Source organism: Panthera uncia (assembly GCF_023721935.1).
Source record: "Panthera uncia isolate 11264 chromosome B3 unlocalized genomic scaffold, Puncia_PCG_1.0 HiC_scaffold_1, whole genome shotgun sequence".
Taxonomy (NCBI): domain Eukaryota; kingdom Metazoa; phylum Chordata; class Mammalia; order Carnivora; family Felidae; genus Panthera; species Panthera uncia.
In genome coordinates, this window is record NW_026057582.1 from 86,825,686 (window position 1) to 86,851,159 (window position 25,474).

A 25,474-nucleotide genomic window follows, 5' to 3' on the forward strand; every position below is an offset into this window, starting at 1 on the left:
CCAATACTCTAGCTTCCTCTGTCTCCCCAGGAGACCCCTGCCCACAGCCAAGACAGCTCAGCACTGAGGGCCTGCCAGCCTGTGTTCCCTCCATCATGCGGGACTATTTTGAAGGCAGTGGATTTGGCTTTGGGGTCACCATTGGAGCTCTCTGCTGCTTCCCTATGGGTAAAAGTGATGGGAAGGGTGGGGTTGGGGGAAATTTGTAAGTTGAGAGGTGGGAGTGGGGTGGTTTCATCTACAACAGATCATGCAGAGTACTATTCCTCTGGGCACATGAGGACAACATCACAACAGGAAGGAACATGAGAAGTATCTGACCCACAGATAAGTCAGCTCCAGGAAAAATTGCCTTCCTGTTCTCCTGGGGTCCCTTCAGGGCCCAGATTGGTTAGGAGCCACAATTTACAGTTATTTCTAGGAGCTTGGGCCTGGGAAATTGTCAGAGGCAACCCCTGCATGAGAACCAGTTGAGAACTAGCTGGGGCAAAGGCTTGACAGGTAGTCTTTGGCATGGCTGTGTGTGGGTCCACTGGCAGAGTGGCAGAGTGGGTCCAGGTTTTGGCACAAGGACTCTGGACCTAGTCTCTGCCTGGGAAGGGACCTGCGCAGTGGAAGCAGGGGAAGCTGTGCAGGCATCTTAAGTGATACCCAAAGCTCCCTCCCCACCCACCCCTCATCAATTCAATTTGAGACAATTGAATGGGCTGACCTAGGAGGTGGGGAAAGCAGGGGGTCTTGCCAAGGAAAGGGCAGTTGTTCTCCCAGACCCCCACCTTCCTTTGAGCATCCTACTGCTTCTGCCCTCTCAGTGAGCCTGCTCAGTGCCTGGATTGTTGCCCGGCTCCGGAGGAGAAATTTCAAGAGGCTCCAGGGCCAGGACCGCCAGAGCGTCATGTCTGAGAAGCTCGTGGGGGGCATGGAAGGTAGGCCTGGAGCTGGCCAGGGTGGTGGTAGAGAAGATATGATTCAGGGCTGCAGTCCCCTCCCCCACCTCAGCAGCCTAAGGAAAAGGCCTCCCTTTTCTAGGCCTCTAAGCAAGCCAGGCCAGGTGGGAAGAGCCATGGAGGCATTAGGTGGACATTGGACCTGGAGTCCTCCACCCTCCATAGATTCTCCTAATGGTCCCAAATAAAGGAGATGTAATAGACTCATGGGAAGAAGTCACATTCATACATTTCATAGGCATACTATGATTCTCTAGAGTCCTGGGGAAGTGATGCTTTGTGGCATCTTACACTGGAATTTCAGGCAATAGAGAAGTAATTAATGAAGATCTAGAATCACGTTGAGGATTGGAATCTTGGTCCACAACTTTGAGCTTTTGGGTCTTAGGCAGATTTTTTAATCTCTCTAAACTTATTTTTTGTTATGTGTAAAACAGAACCAATAATAGCACTTACCTCACAGATATATGAAGATTAAATTAACTAGTTCACGCAAAGCACTTGGTACAGCATTGCACACATAGTAAACACATAGGAAATGGTACTTATTATTCTTTACATATGCTAGAGGTACAAGGGGTTGTTGGGAGGGGCTGACTCTCAGTACCTAAGAAGGAGCAAGGAGCTGTGGAGGCCTGGACCTAACTCCAGCCCTAAGCTGGCCTCCTTCCTCCTGGCCCCAGCTGACCCAGCCCTGTCTCTCCCCAGCTTTGGAATGGCAGGGCCACAAGGAGCCCTGCCGGCCTGTGCTGGTGCACCTGCAGCCTGGGCAGATCTGTGTGGTGGATGGCAGGCTCTCTGTGCTCCGCACCATCCAGCTGCGCCCTTCCCAGCAAGTCAACCTCATCGTGTCCAACAACCGAGGACGCCGCACCCTGCTGCTTAAGATCCCCAAGGAATATGACCTGGTATGGCCCAGCTGGTCCCTGGTTCCTTGTCCACATCCAGGGAGGCAGCCAGGGGAAGGGAAGGAGCACAGAATCAGGCTGGGTTTCTAGTCCCTGGCTGTAGTACCTGATAGAGAGATAAACTTGAACACATTCATCCTGCTCTGGGCCTGCTGGATGACATGATCTCCACAGTCCCTTCTTCTTGCACAGTCTTCCCCCTCCCTTTCTAAGGGTACCCCAATAGGTCTTAGCTGGGAGTCCTTAGAAGAATCCAGGCCCTCTTCCCTGTTGCCTGGTTTTTAGGATCTAGTGACTTGTTAGAAATTTTGGAGGGGAACTCAGTCACAGGCTGATTTTCAGCTCTGACTGTCTGTCCTCTGTCCCCTCCATCATCTGTCCCCCTGCCTTCCCCTCTCTTCAGGGCTGAATAGAGAAGGAAGAGTGGCTTCAGACATGCATCTTTGAATGCTAGCTTTGTGCCTATAAGCAAGCCATGGAGCCCACGGAGCATATGGAGTCTAGGAGATAACAGTATATCTCTTTTCTGAGGCCACTCTTTCCAGTGGCCCCTGACAGAGCTTATGTACAGGTCCTGGCCTCAAAAGGCCCTGACAAATGCTTGCTCCGCCTGTTGCTGCTTCCGTAGGTGCTGCTGTTTAATGTGGAGGAAGAGCGGCAGGTGCTGGTGGAAAACCTTCGGGGGGCCCTGAAGGAGAGCGGGCTGAGGTTCCAGGAGTGGGAACTGCGGGAGCAGGAGCTCATGAGGGCAGCTGTGACACGAGAACAAAGGAGCCACCTCCTGGAGACCTTTTTCAGGCACCTTTTCTCCCAGGTGTGTATATAGGGTCAGATCTCTCCTTGCATGTCTGCCTGTAGTTCCCTTACCTGCCCAGGCTATGGGGTGATTCCAGGGAAAGTCAGGAGCCCTGACACTAACAATCAGTTCTACTGCGTTTTTGGCCCAATCACCTAGCCTTTCTGTAAGGAGAGGCTCCCGTGTCCACCCGTGCCATTCTAGGGAGGCCATGTCAGGAGCTTTTCTGCATGTGTCACTCAGCTCTCTCCTCAGGGCTATCCAAACTTTCTGCCCTTACTTGACTCATCCTGACCAAAAGGCTGCAGAAATCTAGGGCTAGACAGGCAGTGTGGGGACACTGAAAGCCCTTGGTCCCCCCTCTTTGGAAGAGTGCAGCTGCCAGAGGCCACCATAGGGCGCGAGTGCTTCCCTTGCAGATTTCCAAGAACTACTGAGAGGCTGTGGGGAAACAAGTCAGGAAGAGAAATGCAAAGACTTGGCATCCGTATCGGGCACAGAAATAAAGCAGCCTGGGTGGAGAATGGTGGAGAGAGAAGCTTGGTAGAGATAAGATAAATAGAGCTTATAGAGCATGCCCATCCCCCTCCCACTAAAGGAGTTTGTCATCCCTCTGGGAAGATGGGACATGCCCAGAAAGGAAGGTTAAGTGGTAAAGAATCCTGGATACAAAACTGATCCAGGAGATAAGCAGTCTAGGAGGTCAGAAAAGGTATAAAGTCTTCAGGCCAGTGGAGGGTCATGGTTCAGTTCAAATTTGGTGAGGACTTAAAAAGAGGCGGAAAATTTTGGGCTCAGAGGAAAGGAGCAAGAAGGGCTGTGCAGAGGTGCCCAGAAAAATGGCAAAAAAATTAATATTTGAGGAGAAGGAGCAGGGTTGGCTGGCTGGGGAGAGGATTCATGAGGGAAATGAGCATTTAATGGTCGTTTACTATGTGCCAGGCACATGACATTTGTCATTTACCCCTCAAACTAGTTGAACTTGAGTATGCACTAGAATGGAAGAACCTCCAGGTGGAGTGATACATTGCCAGGGCCCAGGCAGGACCTGGGCACCTCCACTCAGGTCAGGACCCATCAGGGCCACAGGACCTCCTATGTGGGGGGTGACAGAGAGTGCTACTGTGTCCTGGGGGCAGCTGCCACCCCTTTCTACCTGCACAGTGTTCTCAGGTTTCAAAACACTTTCCATACAATGGCTGGTGTTGATTCTCACAATAGCCCTGTGAGATAAGTAGGAAAATGAATGCCAGACAAGTGAAGAGACTTGCCTGAGGTCACACAGTAAGTGGGTGGTAGAGCTGGGACAGGAACCCAGGTCTTTTGTCACCAGCCCCAGGCTCTTTTCACTAAAGCTCGTTGTTTGAAGCAACAAGGTTTGCCTCATGAAACCATAGCCAGGCTTGGGCCAGGGGACCCCAGTTGATGTCAGGAAAAATAAGTGCTGTGGCCCGTGGCCTGCTTACTACCCTCACCGTCTCTTCTGATGCTGGGGCAGCCCCTGGGTGGGCTGCAGGTAGCCCGTGGTGGGAATTCTTTCCCAAGCCCAGCTTTTTCTCAACTTAGCTGAGGCTTTTTCTCAGTGAAAACTCAGTGTAAGCTAGGACTGACAATGGGTCAGTTGACTCTGAGGATATGATGATGTCTCAGGAATTCTAAAGGGAGGACTATGACCTGGCCTGGAAGGGGCTAGGAAAGGGAAAGCTGCCAGCAAACAAGGTCACTCCTCTCTCTTAGGCTGCTCCATTTTCTCTGTGTGTTTACTTCCCTCTGTCTGTGTCTCTGAGCACTTGGAAGAACAGGGTGGTCTACAACTTCCAAGTTTTCCTGTGCTCAGGTCAAGACAGACCTGAGACATCTCAGTCCCAATCCTAGATTGTCTGCTTGGATCAAGTTGCATCCCTGGTCTAGTCAGCTAACATAGAGAGTCAGGGTTCCATAGGACAAATGGCCCCAGGAACCACCTGCAGGGCATGGGGTAGTGCTGAGGGGACAGGGTGCTGGGCAGATGCCTGGAAAAGGTGGCTCCTATAAGCCTCAACTACAAATCAAGGAAGTCTTGTCTCCTTCTCTCTCCCTCTGCTACTGCCTGAGTGCAGGTGCTGGACATCGACCAGGCAGATGCAGGGACCCTGCCCCTGGATTCCTCACAGAAGGTACAGGAGGCCCTGACTTGTGAGCTGAGCAGAGCTGAATTTGCCGAGTCCCTGGGCCTCAAGCCCCAGGACATGTTTGTAGAGTCCATGTTCTCTCTTGCTGATAAAGATGGCAATGGCTACCTGTCCTTCCGGGAGTTTCTGGACATCCTGGTGGTCTTCATGAAAGGTAAAGAAAAAGGGAGTGATTGTCCAGGTAGGAGAAGATGGAAGGGGCTGGAAACTGAGGCTGGAAGGTAGCTTACCTGTTAGAGATGGGGAAGTGCTGGGACCAGGTCTCCAGCCATGGCAGACATCTGGGTAGATGTCAGGAAGCAGAATAACACCTTGTTGTGCCTAGCAGTGGGTCACACTCATGTGAGTCCCCTTCTGGGATGCCTGGGGCTTAGGCAGGTAGGTTGGTGCTCTCACAGGGTCCTCCTTCTCCCAGGCTCTCCTGAGGAGAAGTCTCGTCTTATGTTCCGCATGTATGACTTTGATGGGAATGGTCTCATTTCCAAGGACGAGTTCATCAGGATGCTGAGGTTGGTCATTTGGGATAGCCAGAAGACTGCTGGGGGAAAAAGTGGGATATAAAGGTGGGAGCCAAAGGGTCAAGAACAGGGGCTTCCTCCCCCTCTTCCTCCTCCTCCGTAGAGCCAAAGACTGTTATAACTAGGAAGGGTCTTGGAATGTGGTCAGTTGGGGCCCTTCCATGTGGGCTCTGAAGGCCTGGTGGGTTGACCATTGGGCCCTCATGTCTAGGCCTTAGGCCTCTTTTCAGGCCCTGATGGCTTCCCTCCCCCAACCCCAGGTCCTTCATCGAGATCTCCAACAACTGCCTGTCCAAGGCCCAGCTGACTGAGGTGGTGGAGTCCATGTTCCGGGAGTCGGGCTTCCAGGATAAGGAGGAGCTGACGTGGGAGGATTTCCACTTCATGCTGCGGGACCATGATAGCGAGCTCCGTTTCACGCAGCTCTGCGTCAAAGGTGGGGCGGCCTGCCTTAGGGCTGACCTGTCCATTAGACACAGCAGGCACAGTGCCCAGGGCCCACATACTTTTAGGAGCCCACAGAAATGTTTTAATTTCTTTTAAAATCAGAAGAATGAATATAATAATAATAATAAGTATGTGATAATACATCCAGCCTGGATTATATTCTTCTTTGTATCAACATGAATGTAAAAAATATTTATATTTTATAAGTATATGTGTATATACATATATATACACACATATATACATATATATATACATATATACACATATGTACATATACATATATATATATATATTTTTTCTTTGTTTAATGGAGGAAGGGGCCTAGGAACGCAATAGTGCCTACAGCCCACAAGAGTCATAATGCAGCTTTGCTTCTGGGGTGGGCAGGGTCAGGATGGGGCGAGGGACAGCAGATAGAATTCTGATTCTCCCAGCTGTCTGTCAAAGGCCCCTGTTCTTGATGGCCAGGACAGGGAACTGTAGAATCTCCTTGTAAAAGCCCTACCCAGGCCATATTCATCTGAGCTGGGGTATCTGGTGGCAGGGGGGTGCTCTGGTTTTGTTTGCCTTTATATGCCTTGTCTGCGTGCTCAGGAAATGTTTGCTTGAGTGCATGGAGACCCACCTCTGTTGTCCTTCCCCTACTTCCTGTCCCACCTGTGTCTGACTCAGGTGGGTGGGGGCTACAGCCAGAGAGAGCAGGGGGCAGGTAGCAGGACTCTCTGGTCTACTCTGACCTTATGGTACCTTCACAGTTTCTCACTGGGTCATATTGAGACCAAACCCAGTCCCTCCCAGGATTATGAGAACTTGGGGGAGCTGAGCAGCCCAATTCTAGATCCATGTGGGAGGGGGGCAAATTAGGCAGGGCACAGCTGGGACTCTGGTCAAGGCTTCACCTGCCTGAGGTGGGAGGAGAGTTGGTGGAGTGCACACCCAGCTCCCCTGATTCATCATCTTTTCACCTTTCCCAGGCAGCCAGGGAAGTAGGCATGTAGGCCTGAGGGCAGAGCAGGGGCAGGTGCCTGGAAGTGAGCCCAGGCCAGAGTCCCAGGAACATCCAGCCCCTGGGGTGGAGGAGACAACCTGGCTGGGAGAGTGAGGGTTATGTAGAAGAGTAATGCTGAGTACTGTTTTGTTTTGCTTTTAATTGTTGTTGTGCCTTGCTGTTTCCTTCAAATTTTACTTTGAAACATTTTAAATGTACCTACAGAAAAGGTACAAGAATAGCACAAGGAGCATCCCTTTACCATTCACCTAGATTTGCCTTTAGTTATCACTTTGCCATATTTGCCATTTGCTGAAATTTGAGGGATAAACATCTATACTTTGTTTTAAACACTCTGATTTCATTAAATTCAGATTAATCACGTTTGCCCTCTGGGCTGTAGGACCAGGGTAATCTTCAAGATTGGTTTAGCATTTAGAAGTGACTTGGATATTCCCAGGATTTGGATTTGCAGCTCACTCCTGCACTGCCCCTCCTGTGCAGCTCAGACAGAGAGGAATGCGTGGCTCGTGGGAGAGTGTTTTTCTCCCAACATTTTATTATGAAGATTTTTAAAATTTATTTATTTATTTTGAGAGAGAGAGAGAATTTGAGGAGGGGACGCACAGAGAGAGGGAGAGAGAGAATCCCAAGCAGGCTCTGTGCTGTCAGTGCAGAGTCCGACATGGGGCTCAAACTCATCACCTGTGAGACCATGACCTGAGTCAAAATCAAGAGTTGGATGCTTAACTGACTGAGCCACCCAGGTGCCCCTATGAGCATTTTTAAACACAGAAAAGTGGAAAGAATTTTATGGTGATCTCCATATGTGCACCACCTAGATCTACACTTAACTCTCAGGAGATTTTAGGCTGGAGGGTTGAGCAGGGTTTTAGTGGCAGAATGGTCTAGCAGGCAAGTTGCCTACAGTTCCTGAACTCTACCCCATCAGCCTGATAACGGTCCTAGGAGTGGGGCCAAAGGTGGACACATGTCCAGGGGACAATGCCTGGCCAACTTTGTTTCAGGCCTTCTGTCTGCCCACTCATGGCTGGGTCTAGTTTCCACAGAGAACACAGGCTGAGACTACGGCACCCAAAGGCAAGGGTACTGGCCAGAGGCCCTCTACAGTATGGATGTGGGGTAGCTACCAGGTCTTCCTGGGCTCTGGGCCCTGAGCCGTCGCCTAGTCCATCTTTGTGTTGCAGGGGTAGAGGTGCCTGAGGTCATCAAGGACCTGTGCCGGCGAGCCTCCTACGTCAGCCAGGAAAAGATCTGGTGAGCCCTCATCTGGGAATGTTGGAGGGAGGCTGGGGTTGGGGAGTTGCCTTTTCTCTCCCCAGAATGCCTGGTATCAGGGGCCCCACTAGCCTATGTAGTGTATTCATGCATATTAGAAAAAAACACTCCTTACTCTAGGCGGACGCAGCCCTGCACCAGGAAGAGCAGGGAGCCTGGTGGATTTCAGCACTCACCTGCTGCCAGGGTCAGATGCCCTTGTATGTGTACCCTTGGCTGGGACCCCCAGGATCTGACTCATTCTCTCTCTAGGTCTCTGTGGGAATCTTGCTGTCCCCTGTCTGACAGTTCTGACCCTTCCCCAACAGAGTTGGTCTGAAGGCAGACAGGGGCAGCAGAGGACCAAGTGGCTCAGGCGGCCAAGGTCCTATCTCTCTCATTTCTGTCCTAGTCCCTCCCCCAGAGTGAATGCTCGCTGTCCCCGCAGCAACGCTGAGGTGGAGTGGACACCACAGAGACTGCAGTGCCCCATGGACACAGACCCTCCCCAGGAGATTCGACGGAGGTTTGGCAAGAAGTACGCCTGCTCCTCCTGTTAATTAAGCCCAGGCAGTTCATCCATCCCTTCAGCATGGATACAGTGATTACTGGGTGCCAGGCATGGTCCTGAGCCCAGGGGTGCTGGCAGGATGAACAGTCCATGCCCAAGAAGATCCCAGTCTGACAAGATGGTCTGGTACACTGACAGTTACAAGGTCCCACTGAAGAATGTTGTAAGAGTGGTAAGAGCAAGGGGCTTCAGAGCTCAAGGAAGTGCTCACCTCTACCTGGGAAGTCAAGGAAGGCTTCCTGGAGGGTGTATCTTCTAAGCTTCCAGTAAAAAATGAGAACAGAGCAGGTAAGAGTGAGGAGCTACAGACTGGGAGGGGAGAGGACTGAGTGAGTGGGAACTGGGGTAGAGGGAGTGTATCTCCTGGGGTGAACTGACCAAGTGACCTCTTGCAAGGCTGCCCCTACTCTGACAGTTGGCTTGAAGAGTGTGGTATATAGCCTGTGGGGTCTGAACCCTGCTTGGTTTGAGCAACTCGATGCCCTTTCTCTGCTGGGGAGGCAGGCTGCACTAATGGCAGGTCCACAGCCAGAGCCAAGTCTTCGTGTCTCCCAGGGTAACGTCTTTCCAGCCCCTGCTGTTCACGGAGGCTCACCGGGAGAAGTTTCAGCGCAGCCGTCGCCACCAGACCTTGCAGCAGTTCAAGCGTTTTGTGGAGAACTATCGGCGCCACATCGGCTGTGTGGCCGTGTTCTATGCCATCACCGGGGGCCTTTTCCTGGAGCGGGCCTACTGTGAGTGCGGGCAGCCCCAGGGGTGTGGCTCCTGCCAGTGTGCCCGGCCTGCTTGAAGGAAGGCTGCTGTGGGGGAGGCTCCACCTGCAGGCGGCACTCTTTCCTCTGCACTGCAACCCCCTTATTCACCCGGGCCCCTCCACAGACTACGCCTTCGGGGCTCACCACATGGGCATCACAGACACCACCCGCGTGGGCATCATCCTGTCCCGGGGCACCGCCGCCAGCATCTCCTTCATGTTCTCCTACATCCTGCTGACCATGTGCCGCAACCTCATCACCTTCCTGCGCGAGACCTTCCTCAACCGCTACATACCCTTCGACGCCGCCGTGGACTTCCATCGTCTCATTGCCTCCACTGCCATCATCCTCACAGGCAGGACCTGGGGGTCCCAGGGATTCTTGTCTCTGCCCCCCCCCCCCCCCCCCTGCTGGCTTCCCCTCCTCTGAGAGCACCTCCTCTCTCTCTGGGCTTGACTTGAGTATAAATCTTGGAAGTCCTCAGGAGGGTGGAGCTGGCCCCACAGTGGTGTGAAATAAGCCCAGGGGCCACTCACTGCCCCTTCCCATGCTTCCAGAGCCACCTCATCAGCCTCCAGCTGACAAGTTACCAACACCCCAGAACAAGTGCACATGTGTGTGATCTCTTCCAGTTTTTATGTTGTAAAACACACTATGAGAGAAACCAAAAGATAGAATTTCTAATGGTATCATTTCAGACTCTTGTGGCTGTGTTCATGGATGGTATATATGGAGCAGGGGTTGGGGGGAGGAACAGGAGGTTTATTAGAGATCAGAGGTACAGATCCCTAGGGTCCTTCTTCAGGCTCCCAATTCTGGGTGGCTGGAGTCCTTCATCTTGGGCTGAATGGGTTGAACACCCCCACCGGGCTGCCCCCAGGCTCACTCCCCCCCTTCCTGGTCTTCCTTAGTCTTACACAGTGCGGGCCATGTGGTGAATGTGTACCTGTTCTCCATCAGCCCACTCAGTGTCCTCTCCTGCCTCTTCCCTGGCCTCTTCCATGATGACAGGTGAGTGAGTATGTGCGTGTGTGTGCGTGTGTGTGTGTCTCAAGGTAGGGGTATTCTTTATGGATGGAAAGAAGCAAATTCTCTTGGCTGAGAGCAGAGTGTCACCTTCCAGATTATAGAGACAGACAATGACCAACCTGAGCCTTGGTCCCAAATGGGCAGAAAGGGACACTAGTGGCTGGGTTGGGGTGTTTCCTCTGGAGGATTCTTTCTGGAAGTCCCAGACATCTCCTCTCAGCATCCTTCCTTGCTTTCCGTTCTTGACAGGTCTGAGTTTCCCCAGAAGTATTACTGGTGGTTCTTCCAGACTGTGCCAGGTGAGAGCCCTTCCTGTTCTGAATTTCTGGTCTGGCTCTGAGGTGCGGGCTCTGGGTTCTGTCTGCCATGAGGCAGCCTAGTAGCACTCACTTGGCTGTCACGGTGAGCCAGGCTCTGCCCTCTGGTCCTAAGGACTCTCCTGGGCAGTAGGAGCCTCTGCTATCCAGTCCTTCTCTTGGGAGCTTGGCTGGGCTACTGCCCCACTCTGCAGTTCCTCCCTCTGTAGAATGGGAGTGGACTCCCTCACCTCCCACCCCAGCATACACAACCTACCATGACAGTAACTTCGAGTGCTGTGCCCAGCTGTATGGCAGAGAGACCGGGCTCATTGTCAAACTAGGCAGAACCCCCCATCCCTTGTAGTCTTCTTGACAAGGGCTGTTTAGGGGAATATTCCTAACTCTTCATAATCACCCATTTTAGAACTATTATCTGTGAATCTATTCAAAAGCTTCTTGAACCTGTTTATATTTTCAGTCTATTTCCTCTTTGGGGTAACACATTTTCTATATTCACTCCCCTCTGTGAAACACAGCATTTTTTTTTTTTAATCCTAAAACGATCTGCTTTGAACTTCAGAGTGCTTGCTAATTCCTGCACAGTGGGATTTAGTGGATAAGGCTGTGTTTATGCTCTTCTCTCCGTTCAGGTCTTTACAGGCTTTGGTTAGATCTCTTCTTAACCTCTGCTTTTCCATACTGCAGGGCTCTAATCTTCCTAATTTCTGCCTCTCTCCTCCTTAATCACTTGAGGGGCCATTCTCTGGCCCCACACTTCATCCTGAATCTTGTATTGCCCTCTCGTGTAAAGGGGATCCCTGTAAAGGGATCCCCTGTAAAGGGGGTGCCTCCCACCAACTCTGGGATGAACCCAGGGGACTCTGGTGGTCACACTTACTCACTAATGGTGCCATTGCTTATGCTGTGTCAGCCAAGTGTGATGCTACAGGGACGTAGGCCAAGCCTTGACTCCATGGGGGCAGGGCCTGCAATGTCCAAAGTCTGACCTAGAGGCCAAAGTAGATGCCCCATGGATTCATTCATTCATTCAGCACACATTTATAAAAGCCCCACAGGGTGCCAAGCCCTACAGTAGGCACTAGGATTCAGTGGTGAACTAGCAGTCTGGTCCCTGTTCTTGTAGGCCTGAAAGTCAGGGAGGTGACAGACATAAATGGCACAGTTACTTGAAAAATAACAGTCGTGACAAGGTCTATGAGGGAAGGGTAGAGTCTGTTGAAGTAGAAGGCACCTGTGATCAGCAGTGTGGGGAGAGAAGAACAGAGAAGCCTGGGCTTCTGTGCCCTTACCCAGAGCAGTGGAGTGGAAAGGGGACCCTGATCCATGGCAGCCTCAGAATGGCCCTGCTCCTCTGCCCTTCACCCCATGTTCATTTTGCAGGCTTCACGGGGGTCGTGCTGCTCCTGGTCCTGGCCATCATGTACGTCTTTGCCTCCCACCACTTCCGCCGCCACAGCTTCCGGGGCTTCTGGCTGACCCACCACCTCTACATCCTGCTCTATGTGCTGGTGAGGGCTAGCAGGGTTTTGACAGGAGGATCCCAGGGAGGCAGTGAGGACCGAGACATCAGTTTTCTATCCCCTTAGTTATTTCAAGACTCCTCTTGGCTTCTCACTTCAAAGCTGGAGGTTATAGTATGGGGCTGTCAAGCAGACTGACCCCAATATACAGCACTTGGAAGATGGGTGCCCTGACATGGGTTTTGCAGTAGCAGCCCTACTAGGCTGGTCGACATTTCTTGCAGACGTCATTTCTGCCCAGCCACTCATTCCCCAGTTCCAGTGGCTGGTTTGGGCTCCTGGGAGGACTTCCTACTCTCGAGGGAGCATCACCCTTTTTAAGAGAAACGTATCTGAATTTAGTTTTGCCACTTTTGTTCTGATCTTGTTTTCCAGAGTATTAGCACCCCACCCAGCTAAGTGCCACCTGTAAAGTTAATGAGCTTGCTCCAAATGTCTTCACTTGGGCTGTTGATACAATGGGTTTTAAAGAGTCTGTCTGTTCCCTTTCCTTCTCCTTAACATGGGCTCTTGCCTCCCTTCCTCCACATTCCCTCTCTTCTCTTGTCCTGTTCTCTTTACCTTCCCTGGGTTTGTCATCAATTGCGTCAGCTGGTTAGTTCCAGAGCTGACTGTGATCTGTGACTGTGTCATAGCTCTGCTTGGTCTGCCTTTCTCATGGACACGGGCAGTTCCCTAAAGGGCACCCTGAGGGTCTCTCTGAGAAGCTAAACTAAGGTCCAAGGCCCCAGTGTCCCCACTAATGATAGCTTGGCTGCCAGCATTCAAGAAGCACAGAGCCCACCTGGCTGCCATCTGTCACCTGGCTCAAGGCAGAACTTCACACAGGGGTCTCCCTTGTCCTGAGACACAGGGAGAGTCCATTATTGCCTGGGTCAGGCTGGCGTCTGTGGGCTGCCCTCCCTCCTCCTGTCCTCACTGATTAGAAGGTCTGTTTCCATGTTGCCTGAGGCTCAACACTTCATGGTTGTGAAGATGACTACCCAGTCTTGGCTTAGGTTGTTTCCTAGAACTGATGATGTTTATTTCCAAAGAAATCTCTGCCCTCTTTGGAAGCTGAGGCTAATTTATCCCTTCTTCCCCACCTTTGCTAGGGTGGAGCCCTAGCATCTGGGGTTATTGTTTCTATGAGGGATGGAGATGACGTTCTTGTTTCTGGTGAAGCAGGAGCTTCTTTGAACTAGATGGGAGACCCAGAGGAGTGGCCAGGCCAGACGGGGCTCCCTGAGACTAAGACCCCTTTCTGACTTACTCCTGGGTTTGGGGGCTCACTGGGGTTTAGAGCCACCCTTCCTGCCAGCAGGGAAGTCAGCAGCTCAGAAACGTGCAGGACCCTCTGCTGGGCAGTCCTAGCCCTGGCCTCTAAGGAGAATCTCACCTGGGGGGATATCTGGGCCAAAACTTCTTCCTTCCCATTTATCCCTTATGTTACCATTTTGACTTCAGGCAGAAAGAGAAGTCACAAGTAAAGGGCCCCAGTGTGGAGTAGACCCTGCAGAAGGATGCCCAGGCTCATGCTCCAGGCTAAAGAGGGCACGGCTAGCACAGCAGAAGCTGAGCTGGCGGCAGCTCTCCTGGTTCATCAGCCAACCATGAGTCTGCAGCAGCTTTGTGGTTTAAAAGTAGAGCCAACACCAAATGGGGTGTATAAACAGAGGAGTATGAGGTCACCCTCACATTGTTCTCAGCCTGGCTGGATGCTTAGAAAGCCTTGAGGGTGGGCATGGTCTCCATAATGAAAGAAGAACTTGGGGAAACCAGAGCCAGTTCAGAGAAGAGCCCACAGAGGTTTAAGTTAGTCCTGTGGGAGAAGGCCCAGGAATTCAGGAATGCTGAGCTGGGGAAAGAGAGAGAGCTGGATGAGGAACCAGAGTTCAGTTTAACAGTTATCTGTCTGTCGGAGGTCTAGTATGCGCTAGTTTGGTGCTAGGCCCAGTGGACCCCTTGGGAACTTAGGATTTGCTGCAGAGATAAGTGCCATGCGCTTGAAATGATCAAAATGAGCAGACAATATAGGATTGATTGCTGAGCTGAGTGTTTCAGTGAGTTACAGTAGCTCACTGAAGGGAGTTTCATTTGGACCAAATTGGTTAGTGAAGACTTTGGGGAGAAGATGGGTCTTGGGCCAAGCCTTGAGGAGAGGTAAGCTGAGATTTGACAGGGCAGAGTGGAATCTGAAAAGCATTCCAAGTAGAAGAAAGGGCACAAGCGCTGGTGCAGAGGTGGAAATGATGATGGAATATTCAGGGCATAGAGAGGACAGCGCTGGCTGTGGATGGCCCCAGGGAATTAGGCAGTAGCAGGACATGGTGGACCTTTGCGGGCTGCACTTACCGCTGAGGGGCTGTGGCTCAGCTGACTGGCCATACCTCATGGGAGAGCACAGAGGAGAGCAGAGTGAGAAAGCCAGGTTTGGGCAGCATGCAGGATCAGGGGTGGGAGAAGGAACAGAGGGCCGGTGGAGGAGATGGAAAGTGAGTGGCCTGAGAGGGCTAGCACAGCGTTGTTGCAGAAGTGGAACGGAAGGGGTAGTGGCTAGTGCCACAGACTGCCAGTGGTGGGAGCGGATGAAAGGAGACCTTGGGGTCTGGCCATTCATGGGGCCGGTGAGCCCTCATTGAGCAGGGCCTGAGAAGAGGTGGAGGCAGGAGCCAAACTGACCAGACTTAGGAGCAAGCAGATGGGAAGAATGGGGGCAAGTAGTGTCTGACCTTGTCAGACTAGCTTGTTGGGGAAAGGACCAGAGCTGGACAATACCTGTCAGTTATTTCATGGAAAAGGGAGGACTGGTTAGATGTTCTTAGTCTCTAAAGGGAGAGGACAGGGGTGCCTGGGTGGCTCAGTTGGTTAAGCGTCTGACTTCAGCTTAGGTCATGATCTCACAGTTCGTGAGTTCGAGCCCTGTGTCAGGCTCTGTGTTGACAGTGTGGAGCCTGGAGCCCGCTTTGAGTTCTGTGTCTCCCTCTCTTTCTGCCCCTCCCCTGTCATGCTTTCTCTCTCTCTCTCAAAAGCAAACATTAAAAAAAATTATTGTTAAAGGGAGAGGATAATTTAGAGGAACTCCTTTTACTGAATCAGCAGTTATTAAGTGTCTACTCTGTGCCAGAAACTGCCAACAGCTGAGAGTATGATGGGAAAAAAAAAAAAAAAAAGGACACCTCCTTCCTCTACAGTCCAGGGAGTGAACGGGCAGGAGGTGTGGGGCGGGGGGGGGGGGGGGGGGGGGGGGGGGGGGGGAAGAAAATTAGTGTGGATGATGATGAGTGCCCTGAAGGGAGTTGACTGGGAGATAAGATAGAGAGGACTGAGGGAAGGCCCAAGGAGGTAGCATTTCTGCTGAGGCCTGAATGAAATGGAGGCAGCCATGAGAAGAATCATAGGAGCCATGGGAGAGGGAACAGCAGGTGCAAAGGTCCTGAAGCAAAAAGGATTTGCCATGTTTAAAGAACAGGGAGGAGGAAATGTTGGCAGGCAGAGGCCCGGAGCGTCTCGAGGTTCTGTGGTGTAATGGGAAGTCCACTAAGGCTTTTTAAGCTGGGATGGAATGATAAAATGAACTTTAAAATGTCACACTGGCTGCCTTGAAAGGACTGCGTCATGGTAGGGCACCCTAGTAGAAGACCAGTTAAGAGGCTACTGCAGGAGAGCGGGTGAGAGTCAAATTTCCAGGGGCACCTGGGTGGGTCAGTCGGTTGAGCGGCCGACTTCGGCTCAGGTCACGATCTCACGGTCCGTGAGTTCAAGCCCTGCGTCGGGCTCTGGGCTGATGGCTCAGAGCCTGGAGCCTGCTTCCGATTCTGTGTCTCCCTCTCTCTCTGACCCTCCCCCGTTCATGCTCTGTGTCTCTCTGTCTCAAAAATAAATAAATGTTTAAACAAAAAAAACAAAAAAAACAAAGTTCCAGGAAGGTGCAAGTAGTCTCATTCATCATGGACGCTCTGCAGGATGGGGCTGGGGTTGGGAGTGGTTAGATTTGGGAACCTGAAGGGAGCCTAGTACTTGGAGAGGTGGGGATGGAATGAGCCCTGGGGAGTGTGGGGTGGGTGGAGAATGCAAGGGGCTAAGGGCCAAGCTAGCCAGAGACACTGTTGTGGGTATGGCTTGGTCTGAGCTGTATTCTTCACTCTCTCCAGCTCATCATCCATGGCAGCTTTGGCCTGATCCAGCTGCCCCGTTTCCACATCTTCTTCCTGGTCCCGGCACTAATCTATATGGGGGACAAACTGGTGAGCCTGAGCCGGAAGAAGGTGGAGATCAGCGTGGTGAAGGCAGAGCTGCTGCCTTCAGGTACCAGCCTTTAGGCTGTCAAGGGGCCAGCTGGGTGGTACTGAGGAAGCCAGTGGGGGGTGGGGGTGGGGGTGGCAGAGCCTGGACCTTGCAATCTCCTGACCTGGCCAGTGGAGTTGGCAGGGCCCTTGAGCCAGAAGTGATGAGGGAGCTGGCAAGAGAAGCTCTTTGCCAGAGGACCTGAGCCTCTCTCGCAGCAGAGAGTAGAGGAGCCCAGGCCAGGTGGCTCCTTTCCCTGCTGACCACCAGCACCAGTGCTGCATAGCTCCTCCTCAGGGTGGACGTGGCTCAAGGGGAGTAATGCCTTCCGGTGTGGGGGAGGCCTTCCTTGTCATATTCCAGAAGCAGAGGTGAGGCTTCAGGTGGGGAACTCTCTGGAGGCCACAGTGTTGCTGGGCCCTGGACAGCAGCCTCCTAGCCACTTCTTTTCCTCAGGAGTGACCCACCTGCAGTTCCAGCGGCCCCAAGGCTTTGAATACAAGTCAGGACAGTGGGTGCGGATTGCCTGCTTGGCTCTGGGGACCACAGAATACCACCCCTTCACACTGACTTCTGCACCCCATGAGGACACGCTCAGCCTGCACATCCGGGCAGCAGGGCCCTGGACCACTCGCCTCAGGGAGATCTATTCACCTCCAACGGGAGATGGCTGTGCCAAATACCCGAAGGTGACCAGGCCCAGGCCAGATGTGCTACATGCCCCCACATCCCCTTAGCAGGCCATGGCCCTGCAACCCCAGGCTCCCCACTGTGTTCCTCCCCTCCCCCAATCCAGAGACTGGTTGTTCCAGGTAATGCCACAGTAGCAGCTTTCCCTTCACTCCTGCCTCCCATTTCCAGCTTCAGAGCTATGGTGGTGGTGGAGCTTAACTCAAACCCACTCCTCCTCTTGCAGCTGTACCTCGATGGACCATTTGGAGAGGGCCACCAGGAGTGGCATAAGTTTGAGGTGTCCGTGCTGGTGGGAGGGGGCATTGGGGTCACCCCCTTTGCCTCCATCCTCAAAGACCTGGTCTTCAAGTCATCAGTCAGCTGCCAAGTGTTCTGTAAGAAGGTGAGTGCCCCCTCCTCCTGCCAACCCATGGCCCCTGATCCCAATCACTGGATCCATCTCTGCCTGTCTCTCATGCCTCTGTTTTTGGCCTGATCTGGGCAAGGCCAAGTTGACTCGCTCCACAGGGATCAGAATATCCCCAGACCCTAAAGAACAGAGTTGGAGAGGGTTAAAGAAACCCATTCCCTCTTACAGAGGAAGCCAGCACTTGAAGGAAGCATTGTTGGGTGAGGAAAAGGAAGGGCACACTTAGGGTGGGGCAAAAGTGAAACTGGCTCTGCTTTCAAGAGGAAAAGGAGGGGAGGTGGCAAGGCTGGGCTGATGGGCTGGGTTGGCTCCAGGAACACAGCCCAGGCCCTTAGGCCCCCTCTATACCGGGTCCCTTCACCCCAGCCTGGACCTGGTAGCAGGCTCCTGCTTGTTTCTCTGGGCCTGGCAGGTGAGTCAGGGGCACAGGAACGCAGCGGGCAGGGGCCTAGCCCATATGCTGTCAGCATTTAGAGGGTGATACGCAGCTTCTCTGCTCCTCTATTGTGCCAGCTCTGGCTCTTTTTTTGTTTGTTTGTTTAATGTTTATTCATTTTTGAGAGAGGGGTGGGGGGCGGGCAGAGAGATCCAGACAGCAAAGAGCCCGGTGCAGGGCTTGAACTCACAAACCGTGAGATCATGACCCAAGCTGAAGTCAAGACGCTTAACTGACTGAGCCACCCAGGCATCCCTCTGCCTCTGCTTCTTAACCCAACGCAGTCTCACTTCATCCTCTCCAGAAGTTGGAGATGGGTCCCTCCATGACAGCTTCCATCCCCCTAGTCTCTCTTTGAGCCCACTCCCATCTGCTCCAGGCAGCAGCGTCTTCTGTAAGGCTCTTCTGTGACATGCCCCTCAGTGGGACCATATCCCTCTGGGCTAGGTTTGGTTGGGAGCCCAGCAGCCTGAAGAGGGCCCATTGGAGGGAGTGGCAGGTCCAGCTCAGTGTGAAAAAGCGGCTTCCCACCCCATTAGACCTTCAGCTCACTTGACAAGTGTCCTTTTCCATCACCCCAGATTATTATTCCCTTCTACCTCTCCATGACCTGGGGTAACTCCATCTCCCGCTCCAGAGCCTGATCGTTTGGCCCCACAACACTCCATCTCCCCAGGCTGTCAGGGGAAAGGCACAAGCTGACTGAGACCAGAGGGTTCTATTGCTATGGGGATCCCCGGGAAATAGGGAGCCTGAGATGAGCCAAGTCCTAAGCTCTAGCCATGTATCCCCAGATCTACTTCATCTGGGTGACACGGACCCAGCGGCAGTTTGAGTGGCTGGCTGACATCATCCGGGAGGTGGAGGAGAATGACTGCCAGGACCTGGTGTCCGTGCACATCTACATCACCCAGCTGGCTGAGAAGTTTGACCTCAGGACCACCATGCTGGTATGTCAGGGCCGGCCAGGCAGGGCAGCTAGGTGGGTATGTGGGTTGGCAGGGTGAGACACATGGCCAAAGCAGGTGGGTGGACAGCTCAGGCTCAGATGGCAGGAAGCACAGAGATGCTGGTCCTGATCCTCAGACTCCAGATCCCTCCCCAACCCACTCCCTGTCTCCTGGGCTGCAGGCTGACTTGAGCTAGGCAGTGACCCTGATTTTCCTTGGCCTGATCTGCCCCTGTGCCCCCAGTACATCTGTGAGCGGCACTTCCAGAAGGTGCTGAACCGGAGTCTGTTCACGGGCCTGCGCTCCATCACCCACTTTGGCCGCCCCCCCTTCGAGCCCTTCTTCAAGTCCCTGCAGGAGGTCCACCCACAGGTCAGTCCCACCCCATATCAAGGTTCTCCTGGCCTTTATCATCTGAGGTCTGAGCAAACCTTCCAAACCAGCTCCATGAGGGAAGGAATTGACTTCTGGTGAGAAGTGATCACCTGGGAGATAAGTGGGGGTAATTGAACAGAAAAAAAGTAGGGGTTACTTGGGGGGCTAAGGGAGGAGGCAGGTGACAGGGACTTACCACTTCTGAAGCCATGATGCCTATCCACAAGGAACAGCTCAGTGACTGAGCTGGTCCTTACCATAAACTCAGAGCTACTCTTACCACTAATACTGAGCCAACCCTCACCCTGGACACTGAGCTAACCTTTACCATGAACATTGGGTTAGCGCTCAGTGAGACACTAAGCTCTCCTTTAATTTGAACATTGATTAACCCAGCCCCTTATCTTGCACCTGAAGCTGACAAATGCCTTGGAGGGGGTAGAGGTTGGACCCACAGGAAGCAAGTCTACCAAAACTGAGCTAGACTTAAAAACACTGAGCCAGCCCTCACCACACATGGTACAAAGCAAACCTTTATGAGAAACATGGAAGGAGCCATCACCAAGGACTCTTGCTGGTCTTCAACATGAACACTGAGCCAGCCCTCCCTCTGGACACTGAGTTAGCCTTCATGTTTTCCTCCCCCAACAGGTCCGGAAGATTGGGGTGTTTAGCTGTGGCCCCCCTGGCATGACCAAGAATGTGGAAAAGGCCTGTCAGCTCATCAACAGGCAGGACCGGACTCATTTCTCCCATCATTATGAGAACTTTTAGGTCTCCTGCCCAGGAGCTCTGCCCACTGCACAGCTGAGCAGAGATTTGGGCCTGCACCTCACTCTATACTTCCTGTTTCTGGCTTGCCCAGCCTTTTCCCCCCATTCCTCCCTCCCACCTCAGTCCAGGTGGTCATGGTCAATCACACCATATGGATTCAGACCATATGAGTCCAGAATGTCTCAGCCTGGAGAAGTAGGAGACACTGTCTGGGAAACGGAGGTTGGGAGGTAGGAGAGCTATTATTGCTTTGGGGCAAAGTGACCCCTCTTCTTCCAAACTAAGAAAAAACATCAAAAGACTGGAGCTGACAAGCAGTGTATATGCGTATAAGGGGGCTGTGAGCCTAAGGATGAAGTAAGAGCACAGATGCTGGCATCTTGGAACTCCTTCCCCAAAACCTCCTCCTCCTCTGGGGCTTCCCACTGTCATAAGGACTGGCAAATGCCTTGGAGGGCATAGAGTCTGGAGCTGCAAAGAGAAATTTACAGGAACCCCTTTAGCATCCTAGTCTAACAGCACAATTGAGCTGCTCTCCCCAGTTTTTAAACATGTATTGTAGTCAGAACCCAGTCCACTATCTTTGTAGTGCTCCTCAGTCCTTCTGTCTTCTTCCTACTGAAGTAGTCTCCTTTACAAATAAACAACATTTCTGTCCTCTGGGTTTCAGTATTCTGCCCCAGATTGGGGTAGGCACTGGCAGAAGCAGCTACTCAACCAGCCAGGTAACCTAGGCTGGTGCAGACAGTCCTCTGAACTTGCCAGTATCTGCTGAATAAAGGAACCCGCCCAAGGCCAAGTGCTCTAGATGGAGATTCCTTTCCCAGCTCAGGGGCACCCTTCCTGACAAAGGGCCTCTTAGGGTGGCTAGTGTGAGATTTCTGAAGCCTGATCAGGAAAGGCAGAGAGAGAAGGGGTAGGAGTTCTGGAGAAGGTGTGTGGGGCACGAAGTAGGGATATGTGTGGCAGGACAGAGCAGGAACCTACAGGGAGCCAGAGTTTGCCTGGCTTGCTCCAGGACCTCTGCTACTCCCAGCCCTTCTCTGAACAACAGGAGTTGAGCACCTGTGCCTACGTGGGTCTTCCAGGTAAAGAGATGAAAGCAAGATGGATGCTGAGTACATCACCCGAAGTCTCTGAGCCTGTTTTCTCATCTGCAAAGTGACTGAATACCCTCCAAGTGTAAAGATAGGGCAGCCCTCTATGATGGAATTTCTAAAGCAGTGCCCAACTTCAAGTAAGCCTTTCAATTGTCTCCCCAGAATTCTTAACATTTGTCAGGTCACATACCCTCGACTTCGATAAAATGGCCATGGGATTAGGAAAGCCGAAATCCCATGACTCTTACTTCATTTGGAAGGTTTAGGTTCTGAAAGGAGAGGCTCTCATAGTGCGCTCCCACAGCAGCGGATGTTTGTTAAGCCCCATAGGGCAGCTTCTGTTCATCTCGACCTTGGAAGCAGGAGGGCGGGCCTGGGGTGGGCTGACCTCAGCTTCGACCCGCGGCCCAGTGGGTATTCTCGGGGGTCTGGGCCCACGGGCCTTGGCCATTCTAGCTACGGGCAGGGGCTGGGGCGTCGCCAGGGCGTGGGCGGGTGTGGCCTGGCGCCCACGGCACGCGGCACAGCCAGCAGGGGGCGCGCGCGGACGGCCCTGCCGGGCTCCTCCGCGAGCCCGAAACCCCAGTCCGAAGACAGATCCGGTCCCAGGCCTGCAGGCTGCAAGTCTCCCAGGGGCCGGACTTACAGGGAATGGGGGAGGCGCGGCAAGCCCCGCTTCCTCTGGAAAGAAAGCGCAGCCGGCCGCGCCAGCTTTCCCGCCTCCGCGGGTGCGCGGCTTCCGCGTGGCAGAGCCGCCAGCTACCCCCGCCTGGCGCGCTGCCTCTTTGTCTCTCCGCGGCTCCCCTCCTCCCAGACGAATGGCTGTTGGCAGGAAATTGGAAGCGATCTTGGGGAGCCGCGATCGTCGGCGCGGCGGGGAGGGGCGCCGCGCAGCCTGCCGGCTCCGGGTGCCCCCAGCCCGGGCGGGGGATGTTTTGACATCTAGTCAAAGAAGGAACTTGATGCTTCTAAAGTGCTTTTCACAGCCGGCCTGTGTCTGCTCCGGAGCTGATTTATAAACAGAATTGCGCTCGCTTCGCCTCTTCCCTCCCCCTGCAGTCCGGGGAGCGGCGCTGGAGGCGCGGACGCGGCTGTGCCTGGCAGGACTGGGTTTATTTATTGCATCTGGCCGAGAGCCGGGGCGGCTCGGGGACTGCGCAAGTTCCCTCCATCCCGAGCCCTTCCCCTCTTTTCCCTACCTTCAATGCTATCGCCACCCTAGGGGTCTTCCTTCCCCAAGCCCCTCACCAGACTCTGGACGGAGCCCGCCGGTGGTGTGGGGGTGGAGGCGGAGAGATGGCCAGGGCGCCCCGCAGGACCGCGTCCTGCCCCACCCCGCATTGACCCAGGGGGAAGGAGGTGGTGGGGAAGGGGTGGGGGGGTCGCCATCTGTGCCCTAAGGGCGAAAATGGCGGGGAGCTGCAGATCTTAAACTCCTCAGGACACCAGCGGATCTGAAGTCCCCTTCCTCCAGGGGCTATCCTTTCTCCCCAGGGATTCCTCTGTCCTCAGCTCCGACAACCTTTTTACTCCAAGGCCCCAGTAGGGCTTCCCCTTTAGAATAAATTAAGGAATCTCCAGCTTCCACTCGCTCTCAGGGAGAAGGGAAGAAAGGTTTGACAGAACTTGTCCCTGGGAAGGACCACAGCCCTCAGCCAGGGGATGGGCACGGGGCTGGGTCCAGATTTGTCACAGTGCCCGCCCTCACATCTACAGAGTCCGAATGGCCACAGGGTAGAGCAGGGACATGTGCTCGGCCCCCTTAATGGGCAGCTTGCGGCTGGCGTAGTGGTGCACGATTTCAGGGACGCTGCTGAAGGGCGGGCTGTTCTGGCCCAGCACGTACTTGTGTTCCTTGGTCCGGGACAGCTTCATGTGCATGAAGCCCTGACTGCTCCTGGGAAGAGGAGAGGAGACCCTGGTGAGTAGGGGTCCTCTCCAGTCCCCATCCCCTCTTCTCCCCTCGTCCTGCAGCAAATGTGGCTGTTCCAAACCAGCTGTGTGCGGAGGTGACTAGGGAAGGTGGAGGTCAGTCCAGAAAAACAGGGAGGAGGCAGAGGGGATTTTGTGAGTAGGTAACATGAGGCACTGGCTTTGTGTTGAGGGCATCGGGTGTGCCAAGAATGTGTGTGTAAGTGAGTGTACAGGGCATGTGCAAGTGGAAACTGGAGCGACTGCTCTCCCCACCAAAAACCCTGGGACCCAGGCACGGGTGTCCTGCTGCCTATTTAGCCAGGACTGGTTTACCTTCCCCATCCCTGAGCTGTGGAGGAGGATACCTGTGGGGGGCTCCTAGTGACTCACGTGGAGACACAAACATCCTTGGCAGGACAGCGTGTGGACAGATGTGACAACCAAAAGTGAATCTTGGTTGAGGCTCTCTCTCTCTCTCTCTCTCTCTCTCTCTGTCTCTCTCGAAGAAACCAGGGGATGGAGTGAGCTGCTCTGGAAGTCCCTCCCAAATCCAGGAATGCTCAACTGCCTTGTCCTGGGGATATCCCTTTACCCTCCTGATAACTGGCCTTGAGCCAAGCCCCCAAGCTCCTCTATCCCTTCAGCCTGGGATGACATCATCAGTAAGGCTGCAGCTCCATTCCCTCCCTCAGAGAGGAACCGCTCCACTGCCTCTCTCATCTCCCTGACATAATCCAGGAAATCAACATTAGTGCCTGGCCCTGCCCACAAGACAAGGGCCCTGCTGCTCAGAGCTCTGGCCAGCTCCCAGCGGTCCGGACACCCTCAGCCTTAGAGAGAGAGCATGGGGGTGGGGCCCCAGTAAGAACATTTGCCTAAGCCACCACAGGCTTGGTCCACAGGCAAGGGGTAAGCAATGCTTAGGGGAGCCCTGAAGCCTGAATACTTGTCTCTCCTGGCCAGAGCCTACTTGGGGACAAGTACAAGGCTCAGAAGCTAGTATGGGAGGTAGGGTTGGTGGGACTGGTGAGGGTGGACCCTCATATTGAAGTAAGGCTGGCAAACCTCCTTTCCTTCCCCTGCCTGGGTACAAAGAGGGCTCTGACTGGACCCATTTCACTGGGCCCACAAGTGAATGAGTGGGGGAGAGGAAAGTGGGTGACTGAAGGGAGGAAAGGATGGGGGGGGCGGATAAAACAGGCCTTTATCACCCACCCTCCCAATCTACCCCCTCCCCCGCAACACCCCAGGATACAGTGCTCTAAAGCCTGCCAGGGGCCCTAGGCTGGGCATATATGGGGGCAGGAGCATCCTTCTTCTGTAAGCCTGAGATAGTGACTGAAGCTGACAGTGATCACACGGGCCCTGTGTAAAGGAGCTAAGGGCCTGAGGAAAACGTACAGCCCCTGGGGGCGGTAGAGAAGGGAGGCAGTGAGTAGTCTTCCCTTCTGCCCTATGCATGGCCCAGGCCCAAGGCTGTGGGCAGCAGCTTGGGCCCTGCCTTCCCTCACCCTCTCACAGTTTGAGGCCAGCCACAGTCCACTTGGGATAATCACCTCTCCCCAAAACTGCATTATATCTTCTCCTTGAGGGACAGATCTGGCCCAAAAGGGCTACTAAGTGGCAGCAAACATTCATCTGAATAACAGACCTCCTGGGGCAAAGTCCCAAGGGTCTGTTACGACATAGTGGAGCCCTTGCCCAACCCTCTGGAGCCTGGGTGGGACTAGCTGGGCCGCAGGGCCAGGGCTGACATGGCTTTTGGAGGAAGCTGTTTAATTACCAGTGAAAGCCCTTCCATTACAGAGAGTAGAGAAACCATAATTGTATTTCAGAGAAGCCATTTATATGTAAACGAGGCTCTGGCAGCCGGCAGTCGATGGGGCCAGATCAGCCTGAGCTGAAGTGGCATCCAGGCCTGCCTCCCCCTTTTGCTCCCCAGGCTGAGGCAGAGCCCAGCTCTGCTCTAGGAGCCAGACCTTTGAGGTCTCTCCCCCAGACCTGGACTATACCACACTGAATGAGGGGGTGGAGCTATGCAATGAAATAGTGTGGTTCTTGTAGCGGACTCAGCTGGGTTCAAATCCTGTTTTTGGCACTTGATTACCTAGCAGCCTTGAGCAAGTCACACACCTCTTTGTATTTATTTCTGTCTACAAAAAAGAGATTGATCTTGCAGGTTGGTAGTTGGTTTGGAGAGGGTGTATATGCTGCTAGGCACAGAGTAGATGCTCTATGAAACTTAACTATTAAAGCAATACACATTCCTAGTATTATATAAATCAAATTTTTGACAGATGAACATT

At 53.4% G+C, this 25,474-nt stretch overlaps 2 protein-coding genes across 6 annotated transcripts in view; one reads left to right on the forward strand and one right to left on the reverse strand.

Moving 5' to 3' along the window:
- The window catches only part of DUOX1 (dual oxidase 1), a 35,939-nt gene extending 15,128 nt beyond the window's left edge, over window positions 1–20,811 (forward strand). Inside the window, exons 2-21 of the mRNA XM_049614131.1 lie at window positions 13–168; window positions 813–926; window positions 1,656–1,855; window positions 2,484–2,669; window positions 4,751–4,976; window positions 5,238–5,331; window positions 5,601–5,776; window positions 7,987–8,056; window positions 8,469–8,594; window positions 9,183–9,361; window positions 9,507–9,737; window positions 10,294–10,393; window positions 10,661–10,710; window positions 12,112–12,239; window positions 16,385–16,538; window positions 16,974–17,206; window positions 17,434–17,592; window positions 18,850–19,005; window positions 19,249–19,377; window positions 20,032–20,811. Of these exons, the coding sequence (XP_049470088.1) occupies window positions 13–168; window positions 813–926; window positions 1,656–1,855; window positions 2,484–2,669; window positions 4,751–4,976; window positions 5,238–5,331; window positions 5,601–5,776; window positions 7,987–8,056; window positions 8,469–8,594; window positions 9,183–9,361; window positions 9,507–9,737; window positions 10,294–10,393; window positions 10,661–10,710; window positions 12,112–12,239; window positions 16,385–16,538; window positions 16,974–17,206; window positions 17,434–17,592; window positions 18,850–19,005; window positions 19,249–19,377; window positions 20,032–20,154 (2,990 nt within the window). The 3' untranslated portion in view covers window positions 20,155–20,811. The remainder of the gene's footprint in view (window positions 1–12; window positions 169–812; window positions 927–1,655; window positions 1,856–2,483; window positions 2,670–4,750; window positions 4,977–5,237; window positions 5,332–5,600; window positions 5,777–7,986; window positions 8,057–8,468; window positions 8,595–9,182; window positions 9,362–9,506; window positions 9,738–10,293; window positions 10,394–10,660; window positions 10,711–12,111; window positions 12,240–16,384; window positions 16,539–16,973; window positions 17,207–17,433; window positions 17,593–18,849; window positions 19,006–19,248; window positions 19,378–20,031) is intronic.
- A 1,537-nt stretch (window positions 20,812–22,348) lies between these two features.
- The window catches only part of SHF (Src homology 2 domain containing F), a 28,576-nt gene continuing 25,450 nt past the window's right edge, over window positions 22,349–25,474 (reverse strand). For 4 of the 5 annotated variants that reach the window (XM_049613565.1, XM_049613567.1, XM_049613564.1 and 1 more), the window contains one exon: window positions 22,349–23,151. In XM_049613565.1, coding sequence (XP_049469522.1) covers window positions 22,965–23,151 — 187 coding nt within the window. In that variant the 3' untranslated portion in view covers window positions 22,349–22,964. The remainder of the gene's footprint in view (window positions 23,152–25,474) is intronic. The other variant, XM_049613566.1, reaches the window with a different exon arrangement.